Source organism: Hemiscyllium ocellatum, chromosome 4 (assembly GCF_020745735.1).
Source record: "Hemiscyllium ocellatum isolate sHemOce1 chromosome 4, sHemOce1.pat.X.cur, whole genome shotgun sequence".
Lineage (NCBI taxonomy): Eukaryota > Metazoa > Chordata > Chondrichthyes > Orectolobiformes > Hemiscylliidae > Hemiscyllium > Hemiscyllium ocellatum.
Window position 1 is genome coordinate 56,829,410 of NC_083404.1, and position 22,058 is coordinate 56,851,467.

A 22,058-nucleotide genomic window follows, 5' to 3' on the forward strand; every position below is an offset into this window, starting at 1 on the left:
TGAATTAGTTAAATAAGCACATGATAGATACACAGCAGGTGATACTTTGCTGCTGTAGCACGTGTGGCCTTGTAGACACCCAAGCAAACAGTGTGCTTGATAAACAGGAGTTCAAAAAGGAGCAAGTTATCTGGAAACATTGTTCTTCAAGGCAATCACATCCTGTAGGTTAAACACTTCTGGCTTAGTCAATGTTAGAAAAGTATCACTACAAGTGGAAGCAGTATGCTGCTCCACAAGGTAAAAACAAAGGAGCTTTAGCCTTGCACTTGTCTAACAGGATTGACCAGCTTAAAGCTTGCAGGAATGAGACCAAAGACTGCAGGGAGAATGAACAAATTGACCACAGTGCTGTGGTCTAGAGGTGCCTTTAAAAATGGGGAGATTAAAGGCACTAGTAGCTGTAGAAGACAAGATGCTGTGTTTAGCAGCCAAGAATAGGAGTCTAAAGGCTGTGATGCCAGACCAGTACCAGGTTAAAGACATCTCAGTGCTGGAGAGAAATGTGCAATGGGAGGAGGAGGATCATGGTTCCCATGGATACCAATGATGTAGCGAAGTTTAGTAAAGAGGCTCAATTATAAAATCATAGAGTCAGAGATGTACAGTATGGAAACAGATCCTTCAGCCCAACTCGCCCATGCGGAGCAGATATCTCAAGCTAATCTAGTCCCACTTGCCAGCACCTGGCACATATACCTCCAAACCCTTCCTATTCATATACCTATCCAGATGGCTGTTCAATGTTGCAATTGTACTAGCCTCCACTAATTCCTCTGACAACTCATTCCACACACATACCACCCTCTGCATGAAAAAGTTGCCCCTTAGGTCTCTTTTATATCTTTCCCCTCTCACCCTAAACCTATGCCCTCTAGTTTTGGACTCCCCTACCCCAGGGAAAAAAGCTTTGTCTATTTACCCTATCCATGCCCCTCAAGATTTTTATAATATTCAATAAGGTCACCCCTCAGCCTCTGACACTCCAGGGAAAACAACCCAACTTATTTAGTCTTGCCCTATAGCTAAATTCCTCCAACCCGAGCGCAACATGCTGTAAGTGTGTTCTGAACTCTTTCAAGTTTTACAACACCATTCCAATGGGAAGGATACCTGAATTACACCAGAAGTGACCTAACCAATATTCTATACAGCTGCAACATGACCTTTCAACTCAATATGCTGACCAATAAAGGAAAGCATACCAAAAGCCTTCTTTACTATCCTATCTACCTGTGATTCTACTTTCAAGAAATTATGAACCTGCACTCCAAGGTCTCTTAGTTAAGTAACACTCCCTAGGACCTTACCATTAAGTGTATAAGTCCTGCTAAGATTTGCTTTCCCAAAATACAGCACCTCGCATTTATCTAAATTAAACTCCATCTGCCACACCTCAGCCCACTGGTCCATCTGATCAAGATCCTGTTGTAATCTGAGGTAACCTTCTTCACTGTCCACTACACCTCCAATTTTGGTGCCATCTGCAAGCTTACTAACTGTACCCCTTATGCTCACATCTAAGTCATGTATATAAATGATGAAAAGTAGTGGACCCAGCACTGATCCTTGTGGCACTCCACTCGTCACAGGCCTCCAGTCCAAAAAACAACCCTCCACCACCACCCTCTGTCTTCTACCTTCGGGCCAGTTTTGTATCCAAATAGCTAGTTCTCCCAATATTCCACAAGCCTTGCTAACCAGTCTCCCATGGGGAACCTTGTCGAATGCCCTACTGAAGTCCATATAGATTACATGCACTGCTCTGCCCTTGCCAATTCTCTTTGTTATGTCTTCGAAAAACTCAATCAATTCAACTCAATCAACAACTTGTCCAACACCGACGTCAGGCCCACAGGACTATAGTTCTCTGGCTTGTCTTTACCATCTTTTTTAAAATAGTGGCACCACGTTAGTCAATCTCCAGTCTTTTAGCACCTTACCAGTGACTATCGATGATACAAAATGTTGTCGAACTATGAGCTGTGAGGTGTCTAATTGAAAGGTAGAACCACAATGGTAAAAATTTCTGGGTTACTATTGGAGCCATAAACAAATTAATTTGAGGTTCATCAGATCAAATAATTGAACGTGGCAGATCAAAGATTGGAGTTGGAGAAACTAGTTTTTATTTATGGTGCACTGGCATAAGTCGGGAGGAAAGAGGAAGCTGTACCACAGCGATGAACTTCACATAAGCTATGCTGCAACCAATACCCTGCCAAATGATATAATTAAGGGAGCAGAGAGGGTTTAAAACAAAATAATTAAGCGGGGAAATGGGGACACACAAGGGAAGTTCTGGAAAGTCAAAAGGGAAAGGGCAACTTGTAATGCAGGGCAGCCATAAATATAATCAGCAATGTGTGTCAGGAAGGCAACAAGCATGCAAACACAAAAATGCACTGTCAAATAAGATCAGGATCTGGAAAAAGTGTTAAAATGACACAATTAAAAGCACTCTGAATGCTCACAGCATTCAGTCAAAATAGATGACTTGATAGTGCAAACAGAAATTAATAGGATATCACAACCAATACAGAGATATGGTTACAGGGTGAGACTTAAGTAATACAGCTTTTAGATGGACAGGAAGAAAAGGGAAAAGGTTGTGGGTACATCATCTAATAAAGGGAGTAGTGAGGAATAATCCTACTCCCAAGATCAAATACAAAATCAGTTTGGTTGGAGATTAAAAAAAAGTTAACAGATATGAAGTCCCTGGTGGGATGCTTATTACAGTTGCTGCACTGCAGAACTAAGTATAAGTCAAGTAAAAATAGTGATTCATAAAAAAAAAGGTGGCGCAATGTTCATGGGCAACCATAATCTTTATGCAGATCAGGCATATCAAATTATAACGAAATCTGGAGAATGGGTTCATGGAGCATATTCAGACAGTTTCTTCCAACAATGCATTCTAAAAACCAAGGAGTACACTGTATTAGACTCAATACTACATATTGAAACATAATTAATTTATTTCACAATAAAGGATCCTCTACGTAATAGCAATCATACATGAAGAATTTCACATTCAGTTTCACTACATGAAATCTGGGTCTAAAATTACGGTCTTAAATTTTAATTAAGCCAATTACAGGTGCAAGCATATGAATATAAGCTGTCTAAAGTGCTGGGAACCTAGGCTAAAAGATAAAATGGTAGAGAAGCAGTAGCAAACATTTCTTGAAATAATTATTAACTCTCAACAACGATATATTCCATTTAGAAAGAAATACTGCGTGGATGATACATCACCCACAGCATGCAAAGCAAGTTAAGAATTATATCAAATTGAAAAGGCTCATGACGCTGCAAAGATTAGTGATAGCCCAGAAGATTGAACTTTATGGGCCAAAACAGGATGTTGAAAAAGACAGGGAAAATTAAGAGTATGAGAGAAACCTAATAAACGTGGTAAGAACAAACAGGGGGAAAACAAAGAAACAGCAGAGACATTGAATATCTATTTTGGATCTGTGTTCACAATGGGCAATTTTTTGGGAATACTGCATGCAATTCTGATATCCCTACATAGGAAGGATGTTGTAAAATTTGAACGAGTTCAGAAAACATTTACAAGGATATTGCCAGGGTTGTTAGGTTGGAGCTACAGGGAGAAGCTGAATCGACTGTGGCTATTTTCTCTGGAGCATCGGAGGCTGAGGGATGACCTTATAGAGGTTTATAAAAGCATGAGGGGCATGGAGAGGGTAAATAGACGAGGTCTTTCCCCAGGGAGGGCAGTCCAAAACTAGACGATATAAGTTTAAGATGGGAGGGAAAAGATTTAAAAGGGACCCAAGGAGCAACTTTTTCATACAGTAAGTGGTGAGTGTATGAGCTGCCAAAAGAAGTGATGGAGAATTTTTTTAAAAATGTATTCATTCATAAGATAAGGGTATTATTGGCTTGGCAACCATTTATTGCCCATCCTTAATTGCCAGAGGGCAGATAAGTGTCAACCACATTGCTGTAGGTCTAGTGTAGGCTTTTCCTTCCCTAAAGAACATTAGTAAACCAGATAGGTTTTTCCTGACAATCAACAATGGATTTATGGTCATTATTAGACTTTTAATTCGAGATATTATTCAAATGTAATTCCACCATCTGTTGTGGCAGGATTCAAACTCAGGTGCCTGAGTCATTATTATTGGATTAACAGTCCAGCGATAATGTATTAGACAGTCACCTCTTCACTGGTACAATTACAACATTTAAAAGGCATCTAGATGGGTATATGAATAGGAAGGGTTTAAGAGGGATATGGGCGAAATATTGGCAAATGGGACTAGACTATTTTAGAATATCTGGTCAGCATGGATGAGTTGCACCAGAGGGTCTGTTTCCATGCTGCATGACCCCCAAGACTAAGTGATAACAGAGTGGATGAATGGTAATAATCTTTCAACATTCTCAAGATGCTGTAAAGTTCACAAAAAAAACTTAGAAAACTGTAACCATAACACCTCTTTTCAAGAAAGGAGGGAGTCAGAAAGGAAACTACATTAGTTCGCCGAAAAACTCATTTGGATAACGCTTGAATCTATTGTTGAGTTAGTAGAATATTTGGCAAATCATAATAGAATCAAGGGTCAACACGGTTTTGTGAAAGGGGAATCAGGTTTGATCAATTTTGACTTTTTTCGAATGGTAACTAAAAGCTAACCAATAGGAGAGAGAGGAGAGGAGAGACTAGGGAGCATTTTCAGGATAGCAATCTGTAACTAGTACAGTGCCAAAGAGATTAATGTTGAGGCCATAATAATTTACAAAATATATTAATCAATTAGATGATGGGTGTGATTGTACGACCAAGTTTGGGGAATAACAGAAAAATAGGTGGGGAGGCAATTGATGAGGATTGCACAAAGAGTAGGCAAAGGAGTACAGACTGATTAAGTGAGTGGACCAAACTTGGCAGGTAGAACATAATGTGGAAAAATGTGAGGCTATGAACTTTAGAAGAGTACAGGAGCTGAACATTAGTTAAATGGAGAAAATCTGCAGAAAGCTACAGATGAAGGGATTTGGGGGGTCTTCATGTATAAATTACATAAAGCTACCATACAAGTTCAGCGGAAAGGGATAGAGTATATCAACTGTTGGCCTTTACATGAAAGGGAATGGAGTATAAAATAAACAAATTCTGAAAACGACTCAAGGTATAGTTATACCACACCTAGAATAATTTGACAATTTTGGTCCACTTATCTAAGGAAAGATGTATTGACATTGGAGTCAGTCGGGACATGGTTCACCTGGCATGGAGGGATTGTCTTATGAGAAGTTGAGTAGGTTGTGCTTGTGCTCATTGGAGCTTAGAAGAATGAGAGGCAGCCAAATTGAAACAAATGAGTCTTAGGTGACTTAAAGTAGACAGATGCTGAGAAGCTCTGTCCCCTTTGCTGATGGGTCCAGGACATAAGGACATGGTCACCAATTCAAGACTGAAATGAGGAGGAATTTCTTCGGAGGATAGTAAATCCATGGAATTCTTCACTGCAAAGAGGATGTCATTAAGTATATTCAAGGAACAAACAGCCAGATATCTGATCACTAAGGTTTGCAAGAGTTATAGGAAAAAAATGCAAGAAAGTAAAGTGGAAGTTTATCACATCAGCATGATCTCAGTTGAGATAGCAAGCAGGATAGATTGCAAGAAACCAGAAGATGTAGTGTATTTTGATATGTAAAGGGTATTCCATAATATGCCACGTAAAAGCTTAATGCCCATGACCAGAGTTCATGGTATTGCAATGATGCATCCGTTTGGAAAGATGTCTGGCGAATTAATACAAAACTGAAACAAGATAAATGGTTCACTCTCAACTTGGCAAATTAAGTAAAACTTGGAGATAGTGAGGACTGATGCTGGAAAATCAGACTTGAACAAGTGTGGAGCTAGAAAAAGCAGAGCTAGTCAAGCAGCATCAGAAGAGCAGAGGAGTCAACGTTTCAGGTTGGAACCTTTCATTTGGACTGGGGAGGGGATGGTGGCTGAGAAATAAAGAGAGAGGGATGTTGGTGGCTCTGGGGCAGTGGGAAGTGAAAGGTAGGTAGGATGGAAATAGGTAGATGCAGATAAGAGGTGATTGTGATTAGTCAGTGGGAAGGATGGAGCAGTAGGTAGAGGGAAGGTGGAGAATCAGGTCAAGAGGGCAAGGTGGAGAACAAGGGCTTGACCTGGATTGAGGTGGGGAGATTTGAAAACTGGTTATGTAAAACTCAGGGAAAGCAATGTGCATTAATGCTGGGACCTCAGCTATTTACAATTTATATTAATGACTGAATTGAAGGGTCTAACTGTATTGTAGCCAAATTGCTAACAGTAGAAAATTGGGTAGGAAAGTAAGTCAAGATGAAGATATAAAATATTCTGCAAAGGGATGTAGGTAATTGAAATGAGTGGGCAAACTTAACACAGAATTTAGTGGGAAAATGTGATGTTGCCCTCTTTGTAAAGAATAGAAAAGCAAAATATTGTAAAATGAAAAGAAGTTGCACAAAGGGATCTGGTTGCCCTCTTATCAGTCACGAAGTGTCAGCATAAATAGCAAGAAATTAAAAAGCAAAATAGATTTTTGGCCTTTAGAGAAAGTGGGAGGAAGGTTTTATTTATTCTTTCATAGGATGTGGGCATCACTCCCATGATCAGCATTTGTTTCCCATCCCTAATCGCTCCGAACTGAATGGTGCTACTTCAATTGGCAGTTCAGAGTCAACTACAGCACTGTGGGTCAGGTGTCTCCAATCAGGCAGACCAGCCATTTGGCCCCTTGAGGCTGCTCCAGTGTTCAATAAGATGACTGATTTGATGGTAAAGAAGGTTCATGAGTATGAATGATCTCCTCCTGGTCCTATTTCTCATGTTAAATATAAGAATTAATATACAATTGTGACAGTAAGACAATGCTGATTAAATTCCAAGGTTAGATATAACACTAAGGTTATAAGCAGCTTGACAAGGTCAGTGGCAACCAAGATGTGTTTTTGGTCAGGACCAAAGACAAAAGCTTCAGTTCTCCCAAAACTTAATTGAAAGACATTTTGTGTCGGTTACTGGATGTCAGATATGTGATCTGTTTTCTTTCTCAAAAAAAATTAAAAACGTACAGGTTATCATCTGTAAGCAAGAGTTTTTATCTCCAGATTTCTCAATTTTCTGAAAATTAAACCAGGGCAATGCTCAAAGAACTTGATTACAATGGCAAGAAACCTAATTTACCAGTATCAGTTACAAATACAGCAAACATTGATGTATGATGACAGAATTCAGTACCTGTTACAAAACACTCCAACAAATACCAAATAAACAAGCATCTATAACTTTTATAACCCCACACCACTTACCTCCACTGGCTAAAAGGTTCTCTTGTACTTTGTCCCTACTGTCTTCCAACACATCAGCCATGTACTGGGCTACCTTCTTCACAACACTGAAAAATGAGACCACAATTAAAGGTTACACATTTAACCAATACATCTCAACATAATAAAATAAAGCATCTTTTTTCCAATCAGTCATGAAATATTACAGCATTTTAGATAAAGTAGCACCTAACAGACTAGACAGAGGGGACAAATGTATATGCTTCACCATGATTGAATTTCTTGAATTCAATTTATCATTCATAAGCTAGCATCTAAAGTTTGCTACAGATTATTACAAAAATTCATCCAGTTCACTTATGCCCTCCAGTGACATACATAGTCACACATTGGTCAGACAGTGATCCATACAGCACAACTGGTTCTTCATGCCCTCTTTAACAAAAAAAAACTTAATTCTACAAGCAATGACGCTTGTTACCCTCCATGGATAACTAATACCAGGTAATAAATGTCAATAGACAAAAGAAAAAATACATTTGACAAATCTTTTGGTTTAGTATTTTCACAAGAAATTTGTAAGTTTTGGACTGAAATACTAGAATTTGAGCTAAGATTGTCCAAAGTCACTCAATATCAAGGAATACAATTTAATCAGGTTGAATGACTTTAAATCTGAATCTGGGAGTCAAAGAACAATGGACCAAGCAATTCTTCAAAATGTGAAGCTTACATGCCTACAGATTGCTGTGCCTTTGGCGATGATCTTTGCATCCTCACTGTCCATTGGACTAGTGCCAGATGACCGGTGGGTGGCAAATGCTATTCCCTAGTTCAAGAAAGGGAATAGGGATAATTCTGGGAATTATAGACCAGTCAGTCATCAGTCTTACATCTATGGTGGGCAAATTATTGGAGAGGATCCTGACAGACAAGGTTTATGATTACTTGGAAAAGGATAGTTTGATTAGATAGTCAGCATGGCTTTGAGAGGGGCAGGTCATGCCTCACAAGCCTTACTGAATTTTTTGAAGATGTGACAAAACACATTGAAAGTAGAGCAGTGGATGTGCTGTACATGATTTTAGCAAGGCTAAATAAGGTTCCCCATGGTAGGTTCATTCAGGAAGGAAGGAGGCATGGAATACAGGTCTGGCTGTCTGGAAACAGATTTGGCTGTGCCAAAGAATTCAGAGGGTGGTAATAGATGGAAAGTATTCAGCCTGGAGTTGGTGATCAGTAGTGTTCCATACGGATCTATTGTGGGACCTCTGCTCTTTGTGATTTTTATAAATGACTTAGAAGAAGTGGAAGGGTGGGTTTGTGCGTTTGCTAATGACATGAAGGTTGGTGGAATGGTGGATACTGCGGAGGGCTGTTACAGATTGCAATGGGACATTGACAGAATGCAAAACTAGATTGAGAAGTGGCAGATGGAATTCAACCTGGCAAAGTGTGAAGTGATTCATTTTACAAGGTCAAATTTGAACACAGAATATAAGGTTAAAAGCAGGATTCTTTGTGGAGTGTGGAGGATCAGAGGGATCTTGGGGTCCATGTCCACAGATCCTTCAAAGTTGCGAAAAGGCTTTTTAAGAAGGTTTTTGGATCAGAGTAGTGCTGGAAAAGCAGAGCAGGTCAAGGAGCATCTGAGGGGCAGGAAAATCGACGTTTCAGGCAAAAGCCCTTCCTCGGGAATAGAGGCGGGAAGCCTCCAGGTTCTCGCCTGCTTCTATTCCCAATGAAGGGCTTTTGCCCAAACCATCAATTTTCCTGCTCCTCGGATGCTGCCTGACCAGCTGCGCTTTTCCAGCACCACTCTGATCTAAACTCTGGTTTCCAACATCTGCAGTCCTCACCTTTGCCTTTTTAAGGTGGTGTATGGTGTGTCAACGTTCATTAGCAGGGGGATTAACTTTAAGAACCACAAGGTTATGCTGCAGCTCTATAAAGCCCTGGTTAGACAACACTTGGAATATTGGGTTCAGTTCTGATTGCCTCATTACAGGAAAGATATGGAAGCTTGAGAGAGGGTGAAGAGGAAATTTACCAGGATGCTGCCTGGACTGGAGGGCAGGACTTAAAGTTTCAGGGAGCTAGGGCTTTTCTCATTCAGCGAAAAAGGATGAGAGGTGACCTGATAGAGGTCCACAAGATGGTGAGGAGCATAGAAAGAGTGAATAGTTGGAGACTCTTTTCCAGGACAGAAATGACTATCACAAGGGGGCATGATTTTAAACGTGATTGGAGGAAGGTTTAGGGGAGATGTCAGAGGCACAACATCGAGGGCCAAAAGGCCAGTACTGTGCTGTACTGTTCTATGTTAAAAAGAATTTCCACCCATCACAACTGAACAATTCTCACTAGGCAATTCAAGATTGATTGCTACTATCATAGGTTAACATACTGTTCAAGTCAAAACGTCTTCACGTGTTAGTTCATTTTATATTCTGAGTTTGGCTTGTTCAAATTTATTCCATACTCGAAGCTCGCTACATTTGTTTCCCAGCCACCCTGCCCACCACGTTAAAGAAGTGGTTTCCCTCGATGAGTACAACATACTTAATTTAAAAGCTAGACAAATCGAAAAAGATGTAAGCAACTTTTACTTGGATCACACGATATTAAAAAACCTGTCAGATTCCACAACCATCTCATTGTAAAAAAAAATGATTTCACACTAAATGTCAATATTCAAATGAACCGAATGGGATTGTATCAAAGGAAATGATGCAATCAACTATTTTGACTTGAGGATACGAAACTTTCCAAGTAACCATTCATTTCAGTAACCAACATCAAAGGGACCACAAACCGGATCCAGTAAATACTAACACTATAATGCAACAAAATATGGGTAGGCAGTCACTGTACACAAGTAGTTCTAGTAGAAAATTAGAAATACAAGAGGACTCAAAATTTACAAGCTACTGGATTTCCAAATCTGACCCAAATGGCATACACATGATGTCTAAAGCTAATCATTCCTGAATAGAGGAAGGATGAGAAAGAGGGCAAACTGGACTGCGGAAAGTCAATGTCAATTCTGGCATAAAAACAGAAGGAATAAAACAATGGATTTGGTAGCAAGAAATAAATGACAAGAAAATTAACTTTACAATCTGATTCGTTAGTCCAACAATTCAACACCTTTAGGAATGGGATTCTGCATTTAATTGTATGCCAGAGAGAATTATTGCCAGTTATCAAATCATGAATTTCCATCAATAGGTTTAACTTTCCATGCCAATTAAAGGTAGTTCCCCTATGACTGAGCAAATAAGGACTACAGATGCTGGAGATCAGAATCAAAAAATGCAACACTGGGAAAGCAAAGCAGGCAGACAGCATCCAAGGAGCTGCCTTTATCTGTTCCATAAGCCCCCCTCAACCTGCCCAGCTACCTCACCCCCACCCAATTTAAATCTCGGCCCCCTTCCCCTCTCCACACGCTTGAAGAAGGGCTGATGTCCAAAATGTCAGATGTTGCCTGACCTGCTGTGCTTTTACAGCACCACACTTTTCAAATCTGTTCTCTTACAACATCATAGTTGCATTTCCATACAATGCTGTGTTTTGGAAAATTGTGCAAGAGAACTAATGTGGCTGATGGGAAAAAAAGGGTTGGGACAAAGCACCAAAAATAGCAGTAAAAAAGAAACTGAAATAAAAACAGTAGTTAGCCTAATATAAACGATAGCTCAATCTAAGTAAAATTTGACCTGTTAAATGGTACTGTATAGTGCAAATCATCACAATCTTGAACTGAGTACTTAAATACTCTTGAATGGCATCGATACCTGCTGGCAGCACTGAATGCACCAACCACCTTTTTCTCCCTGAACAACCATGTGCAGAGTTTCCTAACTCTGACCACTCTGAGCAGCTGACTAACCATGTCCAAGCCCCTGTACTGGTATTTTGTTTTGCAGTTAGTTACCATAGTGATTAGTCATTGAAACAATTTACATGCGTCTGCAGATATTCTTTAACATCTAAACGTATTTTTTTAAACGAGACAAAAAAAGCTCTTAATTCATACAACACAGCCAAGTTTCAAACTACTCAACACTGTCCTTTTACTGTTAGTCAATTCCAATGAAATTTCACTCTTATTTCAACTCTAAATTAAACAGATTGTTCCCAGCTTTTTGTCCTCAAGTTGTACAGACATTTTCATGATGCTTTTCCAAGTTCCCTAGCACAAACACTTCACAATACCTTTCATGAAGCTGCTCACGTGAAAACATACAAGTCAACCGATCACGTGATGCCAACGCAGAGTCCAGTCCTCCGGCACCACGACATCGAGTGCCAGGGATGGGAATCGCGTAACAGTGAATGGCAGTGCACTTTATAAAAGAAAGTCGGCAATTCATAAATCACGTTTAATAAACAAGTGTTATAGAAGTACTATAAATGTGGTAGTTAAATGCAGTCACTCAAGTCAACATGCTTTTCATAAGTGACAAGTGCAATGCTATAACTACAAAAAACTAACACCCAAGCAGGTTAAATTGGCCTTCATTTGTGGTGATTCACAATTCATAGGGTATCACCCCTAGGCAATAGGTTGCTGGTTCATCTACACATCAGCGATGGCATGTATCATTTACACACGTTTTCATCATTGAAGTTTAGGCTAATATTAAAAAGGGTTGAACTTAAAAAGCTTAAGTCACTAGAGTCAGTCTGAAGTAGTCCAAACTTGAGTTGTTCAGCAACTCTTAGTTCAGACAAATCCAAGTTTCAAAGTTTGCAAATAAAATTGAAGGTTTATGCTGTTGCACCAACATAGCCCTAGCACTACCTGTGTGTTTGTTGCACTTCTTTGAACTGTGACAGTTACTGAGCAGTCTGTTCTCCGGCCAGTGTGCTATAGTCGTGATCCAATAAATCCTTAGTCTTCCACATGTTACAATCCTCTGGAGACCAACAGCCCTTTAAAGAGAGTTGAATTTCCCCAACAACTAAGGCAAAGAACCTGAAAACAAGACTTGACATCATGGCTGCAGTGAACAAGCTAAAATCAACGTGGATCAAATGTTAAGAAACAGGCAACTAATATCAAACTGACCACACCTGTATCCATGCTAATATATCACTGCAACACCAAGAGCTTTTATCATATGCAGTAGCAATCCAATTAATACATTTCTTCACAAACTATCACTCAACACACTCTTGCACATAACTCAAGCTCACTTACAACTCTCCAGCACAGGTCACCTTTTCTCTACAATGCCAGGTCAAAAGTGCCAATGTCCTTTAACAATTTATCCGATGCTCCCAAATTTTTCCAGATACAAGTACCAACAGTAAGGCCTAGCTCAATGAAGCCCCCTTACCCTCAGTCAACAACATTTTTGGAAATCCAAAATTTCAGAGATTCCTATACCTGAACTCTAAATAGTTTAGGTGGTTCTGGGAAATGTTTTACTCTGTAAAGAATTTGAATGTTTCTCGACACATGAATACCTGTCCTAGGAAGGTCCAATGCTTCGACCTGCATGCCCGAAGCAGTTTTCCTCTCTTTTGTAAGACATGTGAAAGGTGTGAAATCTGCCACTTGACACCTTGTGTTTCTATTCAAGTTTCCCATCCCAATGCAAACAGAACTGAAGTATTCATTAGAAATTCCAATTGCAACATTTTCAGAATTGGTTTTCACTTGTAATTTAAAGAAACATTTTAAAACAATTGCACTACAAAGCTCAGCATTCACAAAACACATTCCTGCTAAGTGATGATGTCAACTAATTAGTTATGCACACACTCACAGACTACCTACTTGGCATTCCCAAGACCATCATCCTCGCCTCCTTGCTGTTGTAATTAGCTTCATACTATCATGGCTTACAAATGAGCAAATCCCACTGTATTTCCCAATAAGTTCCGACACCCAAAATTCAACAGCACATCTCAGGACGATCTCCACTGGCGACAAAGCAGCATCTGAGCAGCCACTTCCTCCTAGTGAATGGAATTTTAAGCAACTTCCCCAACCCATCCCTTCCATCGATGAGGATTTCCAACTGCTCACCACCGTTAAAAACATCAATTGCCCCCTTTTAGCTCTTTGTTTCCGAACTGAGCATATCAAGCTTTCTACACATTCACTAAACTACTTTTGAAAACTTGCTCGAGTTTCACACTCATCAATTCGTCAGATATTTTCCATTAATCTCAGTCCATCTCAATAGCCCCACTCAAAAGGCACACCCAGTTTTGTCTCTCCACGTGCAACACAAAAGGAAGATTGACCAACGCTTTAAGAACTGGATGCTGCATTAAAAGCAATAGAAAATATAATAGTGCTACCACTGTTGCATGAATCTATGAAGAATGATATTTCACAGTTAGCTTCTCTGTTCACACTTCCACTTTCAGAGAGTAAATTCAAAACAAATCAAAATATTTCACAGAACAAATTCTAAAACTACAGAACAGATCCCCAAGGAGAAGTGAAAATGTTGATTCATCCAAATACCAATTAGATGGATCTTTCACAAGATAATATTTTGAGAGATTTATCTGGTCAATGTGAAACATGAATGAAGTGACTTCAGTGCCAAAAGCTTTCCACCACTGGGAACTTACTCATCTCATATCTAGTTTGATGTAGATTAATTAATAGACTGAGTGCTGTGGCTCAATTAATCTGATATTATACAGCATTAATAGAAGATGAATTAGATGTACCAAGGTCTATTTTCATCCTGCCAATTTTAGATTTAATTTGATTTATTGTAGGCTCATTGCAGGTAGATAGGATAGTGAAGGCGGCATTTGATATGCTTTCCTTTATTGGTCAGAGCATTGAGTACAGGAATTCGGAGGTCACGTTGCAGCTGTACAGGACATTGGTTAGGTTAGGCCATTGTTGGAATATTGAGTGCAATTCTAGTCTCCTTCCTATCGGAAAGATGTTGTGTAACTCGAAAGGGCTCAGAAAAGATTGACGAGGATGTTGCCAAGGTTGGAGGATCTGAGCTATAGGGAGAGGCTGAACAGACTGGGGCTGTTTTCCCTAAAGCGTCGGAAGCTGAGGAGTGACCTTATAGAGGTTTATGAAATCATGAGGGGCATGGATAGGATAAATAGGCAAAGTCTTTTCCCTGGGGTAGGGGAGTCCAGAACTACAGGATGAGAGGGGAAAGATATAAAAGAGACCCAAGGGGCAAGTTTTTCCACACAGAGGGTGGTACATGTATGGAATGAGCTGGCAGAAGATGTGGTGGAGGCTGTACAATTGCAACATTTAAGAGGTATTTGGATGGGTATATGAATAGGAAGGGTTTGGAGGGATGTGGGCTGGATGTTGGCAGGTGGAACTAGATTGGGTTGGGATATCTGGTCAGCATAGACGGGTTGGACCGAAGGGTCTCTTTCTGTGCTGTACGTCTCTATGACTCTATGTAACTAAGTACAGTGAAAAGTTTTGTTTTGAGATATTATAGGCTTTTATAGCAAACATGGACATACAGATCATAGGATGCTTAGACAGAGCAATGTACACAAGCTAACAGGAGGTGCACAGAGCAAGATAACATTTTCTGGAACTACAGAGGTCCATTCAGCAGTCGTTAACAATAGCGGGAAAGAACCTGTTCTTGAATCTGTTGGTGGGTATGTTAAAACTTCTGTATCTTCTGCCTGACGGAAGTGGTTGGGAGAAAGTATTATCAGGGTGGAAGGGGTCTTTGATGTTGGCAGCCTTTCTGCAGCAATGAGAAGTGTAAATGAACTCCACGGACGGAAAGGCGACTTGCGTGATGGTCTGGGCATACAATTTTAGATTAGACTAAATTAGATTCCCTACAGTGTGGAAACAGGTCCTTCGACCCTCCGAAGAGTAACCCACTTCCCTCCGAACAATACATCTAACATTATGGGCAACATAGCATGGCCAATTCACGTAACCTGCACAGCTTTAGACTGCGGGATGAAACCAGTGCACCTGGAGGAAACCTACGCAGACACGGCAAGAACGTGCAAACTCCACGCAGACATTTACCAGAGACTGAAATCGAACCAGAGTCCCTGGTGCTGTGAAGCAGCAGTGCTAACCACTGAGCCATCATGTCGCCGTATTTCTGTAGTTACTTGCAATCCTGAGCAGAACAGTTGCCGTACCAGGCCATTATGCACCCGGATAGAAAGACGTGGTATATCTGTACAAGTTAGTGAGGACATGTTGAATTTCCTAAGTTGCCTGAGGAAGACGAGAAGTTGTTGGGTCATATCCTACATGGGAGGTCCAGGATAGATCATTGGTTATCGTCACTTCTTGGAACCGGACCCCCTCAACCCTCTCCACCTCAGCTGTTAATGCAGATGGGGGAAGAGCGAGAGAGAGAGAAAGAAAGAGAGTAAGCGAGAGAGAAAGAGTGAGCTCTTGGACATCTCACCCCAGTTGATAGGCTTGTAAGCAGAGAACCCTCTCCGTACTTCCAAATTCTCAACAGTTGTGCTGTCGCACAAAAATAAACACGGTTTTCTCTGGGTGCAGCTAGTCACTGGATCCTAATTGTGTAACACACCGTCCATGCTAGCTCCCTGTACAGCTGTCACCTCTGTTCAGCACATTCTCTCTCTCTGTCATCGTTGTACCAGATACCAAGCCTTCTATCTCCTTTCTGTATTCTGACTCATCATTGTTTGACCAGTCTACCATGGTGATGTCATCAGCAAACTTGCAGATGGCATTCATATGGAATTTGGCTCCATAGTCATGGGTGTACACGGAGTACAGTAATGAGCTGAGTATGCATCCTTGATGAGCACCAGTGTTGAGAATTATCGTGGAGGAGGTGCTGTTGTCTGTTTTCACTGATTGGGGTTTGTGGGTCAGGAAGCTGAGGATCCAGTTGCAGAGGGTAGAGCCAAGACCCAGGTATTGGAGCTTTCAGATGGCGTTGTAGGGATTATGGTGTTGAAGGCAGATCTGCAGTCAACGAGTAGGAGGCTGATGCAGGTGTCCATGTTATTCAGATATTCCAGGGATGAGTGTAGGGTTAGGGAAATAGCACCTGCAGTGGACCTTTCTTGCCAGATTTCAGGGAATCAAGGCAGGCTGGGAAGCTAGAGTTGATGTGGGCTTTTGCCAGCCTCTTGAAGCACTTCATGATTATAGAGGTCACAGCCACTGAGCAATAGTCATTAAGGCATGTTGTATATGTTCTGTTGAGTACCTTTTCTTTACTTTGGAGTATTTTACTCAGCTTTTTCAGAGAATCATAGCATCCCTACAATGTGGAAACAGGCCCTTCGGCCCAACAAGTCCACACCAACCCTCTGAAGAGTAACCCACCCAGATCTATTCTCCTACCATATTACTCTACATTTACCCCTGACTAATGCACCACACTAATTCATTCCTGAACACCACTACGGGACAATTTAGCTTGGCCAATTCACCCTAACCTGCACATCTTTGAACTGCGGGAGGAAACCCACACAGACAAAGGGAGAACATACAAACTCCACACAGACAGCCAGTTAGAGGGTGGAATCGAACCCTGGTCCCTGGTGGTGTGAGGCAGCAGTGCTCATTACTGAGTCACAGTGCCGACCATGGGCCAATGTGGGGTTGGTGAGAGAGGGTGGTGCCATCCAGCAGCAAAGTTCACAGACTCTCCAACTGCATCCACTGTCAGAACGGGCAGGAGGTTCAATACTGGGGGTGACCCACAGCAGAGTCACCGATGGAATCCAATTGTTGGGAGCGCTGGTGCTGCTGGAAAACGTGAACCTTTGCCCGCACTCTGAGCAGGTGAACGGCTTTTCCCCGGTGCGGACCTGCTGGTGCCTCATAAGGGCAGAGGCCTGGGTGAAGGCCTTCCCACTCGGGGTAGCTGAAGGGCTTCTTCCCAGTTTGGACCTGCCAGCGGGTCAGCAGAATGGAGGAGCATTTAAAGCCCTTCCCACATACAGCCCAGGAGAATGCCTTCTCCCCAGCGTGGACCCACTGGTGCCTCCGCAGTTTGGAGGAATCGCTAAAGCCTTTCCCACACTTGAGGCAGCTGAAGGGCCTCTCCCCCATGTGGACCCGCTGGTGTGTCAGCAGGACATAGGAGCAGTTAAAGCCCTTCCCGCACTCAGGGCAGGAGAACGGCCTTTCCCTGGTGTGAACCCACCACTGCCTCAGCAGGTTGGAGGAATTGCTGAAGGCCTTCCTGCACTCGGGGCAACTGAAGGGCCTCGCTCCCACGTGGACCCGCTGGTTGGGTCAGCAGGTCAGGGGATTTGCTGAAGGCTTTCCTGCATTCAAAACAGGGGATGGGCCTCAAAAGATTTGAGGCAATCATAACTTACTTCTTCCTAACTTGCTTTCATTCACATTACTTCAAATTTCAGTTTCTCTTTGCATTCATCTTCAGCAAATTTGACACATGCCCTCAGTCAGTCCTAAAAAAAAGGGATTTTTTCCAAGAATAGAAACAAAACTAGCTGGAGAAACTTAACAGGCCTGGCAGCATGGTTGGAGTGATCTCTCCACCGAATGTTGCCCCAGACCTGAGTTTCTCTAACACTGTTTAATTTCAGAGTTCCAGTACTTTGTTTCCCTTCCAATTGTTATTTTCCATTTTCATATGTAGGTAGGTACACTTGTATTTTTCATTTTCAATTCTTGTCTGTGTGCTTAATTCACCTTGTATTAAATCATTCTCTGAAACCCAAATTAGGCTTGGAAATGGAACTCAGTATGCAGTTCAAAGAGAAATTTCAAGTATTAATTCAACAAGTTTAAACACAAATATTTGATTATTAAAACTAAAATTTTAAAAATCCCTTTGGTTGATGTGAAAGTAATTACTTTCATTAGGAATCACACTGTAGTCTTCAACAAAGCAAGCAGAAATATATTCAAAGTTTACATGTTCCCTTCGATATCCAACAATAAAAGCCAGATTTCAAGGCTTCGTGTCCATGCCACAGTAAATGCAGCATCATTTTCAAAGTGGAGCGATTCTTGGCACAGTTGGGGATAATTCTCTTGCTGTTCTTTAGTGTCAGTTTCACAACTTCATCCATAAGATAACTCCAACAGCATTAGCCCAACAGTGCCAAGAGTTGTCAGACAAGGTTTTTGTGCTGAAAACTGGAACTGAATTTAAATCCATAGCCTGACACAGACAAGAGCACTACTGTCTGAGTCACATCTAACATTGTCAATCACTTTCCTGCAAGTGACAGATAATCACTTCAACAACAAAAGAAGATTTTGTTAACAAGGATAAACATTATAAATCAGAAGTATTTCCCGGAATATGTGGGGAATGGGTGAGATAATGGGGAACTAAATCTGCTGGTTGTATGAGAAGTACTCGCTGCGATTGGGAGAACTTGACTTATCCCTGCCACAAGATGAACATGAAATTTTAAAATCAAATGGCTAAGACCACTCATAAGTATTGGTATACATGACCATAATAGGGGATTCTATCTTTATAGATAAAGAAATTTGAACTAGCTCTAATAAAGCATTTGATTCATTATTTCCTTCCAACACATAATACAAGAAAAGTCCCAGTTATCCATAATTCAGAATTCTCATGCACCAACATCTGAGATTCAAAAGAGGACTTCTGAGTTGTTGAAAACCAGTTATTAAGGATTTTGCCATATATTTTTGCACATATTACCCAGTTACCCTCAGCCATTTTTTAACCTTATCTTAATATGCTATCACAAGGTTTATACCACAGAACCTTAACTATATAATGTAATACATCACAAATAAAACAAAATCTCTCAATATTTCACAGGTTTAAAATTCCTGCAAAACCTGAAAAGAATAAGTCATATATGATTTTCTAACAGAATAAATCAAAATTCATCACTTAGACCCTACAACTATATCAACTGATGGAATATATTGCAAACCGATCACTAAGGTAAATTTTTTTTTGTTATACAGCTATTTTTTAAACTAAGTCTCAGAGAAACAACTATCTCCATGAATACGGTTCCCTGCACAGGTGTATTTTTTTTTACGCTACATCAGAACAAATCAGTTCTTCAGCCTCCAAACCAGGGTCACTTAAAGACAATGCTTCTAAGATAGTTTTTCATAAACCACATGCAAACCGATTGCTTTTAAAGACTGAATAAGCAGTAGCTCATTTATGATGACATCCATGCTCAAAAAGGGATAGCAATAATCATATACCTGTTATGATTTTCACAGAAACTGTATAAGGTCACCGTAGCACCTATTAATTAACATGCAAAACATTGTGCATTTGTCTTAACAGAACGCTCCAGAAAAGGACAGACAACAAGTATTGCAAGTTTAGTTTCAGACTGTAAAAAATATTCAATGAACTTACCCCTCCACAAATGAGTCCAATTTGGCCAGCTCATCAGATAAACCCACTAAGACATCTAAAGTTCCAACCTAAGCCAAAAAATGTCAAGTTAAATCCAATACGAAAAGAAGTAAAAACATTTTCATTTAAGAACTAAAATGCAGGTTGACCTTTTTCGAAAGATAATAATAACTTTGAAAGGGCAACATGGTGACTCAGTGGTCAGCACTCAGTGCCACGAATCTAAGTTCATATTCAACCTTGGGTGACTGTGCGAAGTTTGCACATTCTCCCCATGTCTACGTGGGTTTCCACTGGGTGCTTTGATTTCCTCCCACAGTGCAAATATGTGCAGGTTAGTTGGATTGGCCATATTAAATTGCCCAAAATATTCAGCAATGTGCAGGTTAAGTGGATTAGCCAGGGTGATGGGGATAGAGTAGGAAATGGGTCTGGGTGGGATGCTCTCCAGGCAGTCGGTGTCAATTTGATGGGTTAAATTGCCTGCTTCCAAACTGTACGGATTGCATGTTTTCTCCACAATAAGAAAACTCTTCAAGCATTGGAACATTTAATCATTTAAATATATAATTAACACTGCCAACAAGTAGACATAACCAGAAAGGAGAAATGATAGAATGCAAACCCATTACAAACATTACCTCTAAGATAAGCATGTGGGCAACTCCAGAACAACGTAGAATGCACATGGCATTGAAATGACAATCATAACAATCATAATCATGACAATTTGACTATTGAAATGGAGCTCCCTTTTGTTCACTTTGTTGGTCTCTTGCATCCACTTCCAGCAGTCTGACTGATTGATAGTTATGTGACACATATTCCCATTTCTGCACTATTGATCGTGATTAGCAATATGTTAGAATCTTCTGATAGAAGTTCTGAGCAGCCAACTTCATTTCAATGCCTTGTGCATTCCACATTGTTCTGGAGTTGCCCACATGCTTATTTTAGAAGAGATAATGTTTGTAACAGGTTTGCATTCTATCATTTCCCCTTTCTAGTTATTTCTACTTGTTGGCAGTGTTAATCATATATTTAAGTGCTTAGAAGTTCCAATGCTTGAAGCGTTTTCTTATTGTGAAGAAAACATTACAACCCATGGGACAAGCAGTGAGAAATTGTTTTTCAGACATGCCTCCTATTGATTATTATTCTATCTTAACCATTAGCTTAAAGCTACACTGACTAGTTTAAAGATCCTAGGGTTCAATACACGCCACGTGCACTATATTTTTCTCACTAAAAATTTGAAGTACAACCTTCAGCACTAATTATCCAATGCAAGCTAAAAGAAATTTGGAATTACACAATTTTGATCCTGATTGTCCACCTGATCACACAACAATGCAACCTTGCTTGATGGTCACTTGAAGCTTCACTGCTTCTGTTCCACTAGACCAGCCTCAAATACTTCAATCTGTTTGCTGCACAGCCATCATGCTGCCCCTCCACATTCCACAAACATGTTAAAATCTTTTATATAACTCAAAAAGTTACTGTTTACTTGTCAGAAAAAAAACTTACTCAAGAATGAAACAGACAGACATACAGTCGTTGCACTCGAGTCAAAATAGTTCTTATCACAACTGAATTTTATTGGATGTGGGCTTCTTTGAATTAACTAAACGTGTAAATTAGTAGTACTCAAAATATACATCCCACAACCATTACAATTTTCTATCCTATACACGCTGTTAAATGAAAATTTTCAGGGGTGGGTGGACTACTCAACTGCACTAGAACTAAAAATTAAAATATAGTTTAGCTAAGACAATCATCCTCTACAGCATTTTTTTCTGTACCCAGAAATTGGGTATCAGTTGTCATTTACACCATTATAGAAAAGTTGTTAGCTTAGTTATAGATGTTAAGTTTTCAGATACGTTTGGGTTTAATTGAACTAAAACAATAAACTTCCACAGTTAGCTTATTAGTAAATATTCAGTTTAGTGCTGCATTCTGCATAATTTGGAGATACTGGTGTTGGACTGGGGTGTACAAAGTTAAAAATCACAACACCATGTTATAATGCAACAGGTTCATTTGGAAGCATTAGCTTTTGTAGCGCTGCTCCTTCATCAGGTGGTTGTGGAGTGTAAGGTCGTAAGATGCAGAATTTATAGCAGACGTTTACAGTGTGATGTAACTGAAGTTATATATTGAAAATGACCTGGATTGTTTGTTAAGTCTCATCTTTTAGAATGACCATGTTGGTTTCAGCGCTTTCATATGTAAATCGCAGAACATTTAAAAATTACATTCTCAAGTTACATTGTCAACTGGTAAAGTTCACTTGAGAATGTAATTTTTAAATGTTCTGCGATTTACATATGAAAGCGCTGAAACCAACATGGTCATTCTAAAAGATGAGACTTAACAAAC

General features: G+C 40.3%; 1 protein-coding gene across 2 annotated transcripts in view; it reads right to left on the reverse strand.

Moving 5' to 3' along the window:
* The window catches only part of atp6v1c1a (ATPase H+ transporting V1 subunit C1a), a 90,777-nt gene that overhangs the window by 53,675 nt on the left and 15,044 nt on the right, over positions 1 to 22,058 (reverse strand). For both annotated transcript variants that reach the window (XM_060823249.1, XM_060823250.1), the window contains exons 3-4: positions 19,671 to 19,738; positions 7,357 to 7,442 (exon numbers count right to left, since the gene is read on the reverse strand). In XM_060823249.1, coding sequence (XP_060679232.1) covers positions 7,357 to 7,442; positions 19,671 to 19,738 — 154 coding nt within the window. The remainder of the gene's footprint in view (positions 1 to 7,356; positions 7,443 to 19,670; positions 19,739 to 22,058) is intronic.